At 35.5% G+C, this 2,583-nt stretch overlaps 1 protein-coding gene across 3 annotated transcripts in view; it reads left to right on the forward strand.

Annotated features, from left to right (window-relative positions):
* Positions 1-1,591: 1,591 nt before the first annotated feature.
* Positions 1,592-2,583, forward strand: part of haus5 (HAUS augmin-like complex, subunit 5) — an 8,367-nt gene continuing 7,375 nt past the window's right edge. The window contains exons 1-4 of one of the 3 annotated variants that reach the window (XM_020612975.1): positions 1,592-1,731; positions 1,846-1,971; positions 2,092-2,154; positions 2,376-2,408. In XM_020612975.1, coding sequence (XP_020468631.1) covers positions 1,874-1,971; positions 2,092-2,154; positions 2,376-2,408 — 194 coding nt within the window. In that variant the 5' untranslated portion in view covers positions 1,592-1,731; positions 1,846-1,873. The remainder of the gene's footprint in view (positions 1,732-1,845; positions 1,972-2,091; positions 2,155-2,375; positions 2,409-2,583) is intronic. The other 2 variants (XM_020612978.1, XM_020612976.1) reach the window with 2 other exon arrangements.

The raw sequence follows: 2,583 nt of genomic DNA on the forward strand, positions 1-2,583 counted from the left end.
AAACCTGTAGTGGATCCTGGTGTCATCACTGAACAGCTCGTAAACACGGTGCTAAAAACATACAAATGACATTACATTACTGTTACCATTTATTTTTCTGTTGTTTTATCAGGCATCATGTAGTATTTTTTTCACAAAGGAAACAGCTGTGAGAACAGCAAAAGATTTTTCCCGTGCTGACAGTTAATTGGGAAACGATTCGTCACTTGTATGCTCTCAATATGAATACATCTGGGGATTGATTTTTTTTTTTTTTTTTTTTTTTTTTTTTTTACTTTTTAAAAATGTACAAGTTGGTTGATTTCCATTCAATTTGTGTTCATAAGAAGAAATCATAAACAGTACTTAAATATATTGTGATACCATTTTCATTGTTGTTGACTCTGAAATGTGGAGAGAACATGTTTAGTTTTTGTTTAACTCAGGTCAAATTTATTTAATGCACTTGTTATATGAATATCTATGAATGTTAAAAAGCACTGAGAGAATAAATAGAAAATCATCTGTTATGGAGAAATGGAGACTGAGTTGAGGAAAATGCCATTACATACTATGACTAAAACTTAAAAAAACATGTAATCTCCCACTAAGGCCTATACTGTATGTGGAATGTTTTTACTATGATCTTTATAATTCTAAGGTTGATGAGTGGTTGGCTGAAATAATACAGTTTTCCTGCCTGTGGACAAAAAAGTCTAATGCTGTGCATGTAGACATCTACTACATGGTTGACTCTTTGTAGTAAAGGAAGAAATAAAAGGCATTACCATTTATCTTTTGGACTTTACTGTCTTATTACAGCATGAAAAAATTACAACTTGAAAATTATGAGTGTATATAGTATGTGCAAATCAATATGAAAAATATGTTGTCAGCAATTTAACAAGCAAACAATTCAGTGTCATGTTGTTTAATTGACTATTCACAGCTTCTGTGGTCAATTTTTGATTTATTTATGCCAATGAGACAGTGTGTAGATACAACATAAAAAGGATCACTGTGGATGTAGAATATGAAAAATAAAGTTGAATTAACTAATGCATTACATACTTCCAGTTGCCATATTATTAGGTACACCTAGCTGAAAGTAATGTAGTTTGATACATCAGTAGTGCAATAAGTCCTGTCATGAAGGATGTTGTGAAGTGTCATGAAGTGTTTTAGAGGTGCTCATTGATCCACTTTATATTTTAGAGGCTAGGCTAAATAACTGAAACACCTTTTTGACAAAACCATTTTAGCCAGGTGTAGCTAATGCACTGGCAACTGAATATATTTGTGTTAGCAATAAATCATGTCATTATTTCATGCAGGAGGTATTCAGGGGAAAGGGTAGATATGTTTACTCAGTTTTAGGAAATGGGGTTAGTAGATAAAAGTTTAAAAAGTATAGTGGAATTCGGAAGGAGTCGAAGAGGAAGAAGATGGTTACTAGATTTCTTGAGAGTAACAGGACAAACAAAATTTAGGATAATGGAACAGTGACTCAGACTACGGACACAAGATGGCAGTAGTGCAACATTACTATGCCAACTGCCAGAAAACATAAGAGTAGAAGAAGAAGATTAATAAAACCCGCATTCGACTTAAACCAGCTGTTATTATTACAGGAAGTGCCGTGAGCGGGCGGGAAATTGAAAGTTAGAGAATTTTACGTTATGGAAATCTATATATCACAACTTAGTTTGCCTACGTGTACTAAAGGAAAAACACATCTTTCACACTAGCAGAGTAAGTTATATGACTGCAATCCGCTAAATGCGGTCAACGATTTACGCAAACTTCGCTAGCAGACAAAAATATTTGCTAGCATTAGCAATTGTTGGTATTGCTAACGTTATCTAGGTTAACTCTCTACAAGTTATCTGTCAGGATGGCGGACAGAAATCTTGTGCAGGACCTGAAACGTTGGGCATCAGAGGAGTTCAATCTGCCTCCGGATAGCTTGCCAAGTGACAGCTATTTTAAAACGTGGGTATCCGTTTGTCTATACCTTCCCTACTACCACAGTTGATGTTTAAAGGTAGAGGTCCTTACTGCTAGCGTTAATGGAGTGCAGCAGTGAACTAATGCTGATCATTTGTTTTCCAGGCTCTGTGTTGGGAACGGGAAGTCAATATGGAAATATGTCATCCAACACGTTTTTCAACAGAGGTTAGGATTTGCACTGCTGCTCTGTAACCTCTTGATAACTGTTTTACTAATTGTATTTCATAATAAAATTCACTCAGTCTCTATTTGCGTGGTCACAGTAAAGAACATCATGGCATGTGAGAAATGGCTTGGTAAATTAACTACAGGCTCCCCACTCTCTGACCAGCAGAGGGGCAAATAATGGATTGCAGCTTCTTGACTTTTGTTCTTTTTTTTTCCAGAAACGTGAGGATCATGCGTGGTAATCTTCAGTGGTATCCTTTCTGGTCCTGGGTAGATTTTAAAGCCAGTGGCCATGGCAACTAGAGCCTGACTGACAAATCAGCTTGGGCCATTTATTGGTGATATTAGCTCGCTACGGATATATTGCTACGTGCATGCATGTATGTATATATATATATATATATATATATATATATTATCAATATC

This window comes from Monopterus albus, unplaced genomic scaffold (genome assembly GCF_001952655.1).
Source record: "Monopterus albus unplaced genomic scaffold, M_albus_1.0 scaffold129.1, whole genome shotgun sequence".
NCBI lineage: Eukaryota > Metazoa > Chordata > Actinopteri > Synbranchiformes > Synbranchidae > Monopterus > Monopterus albus.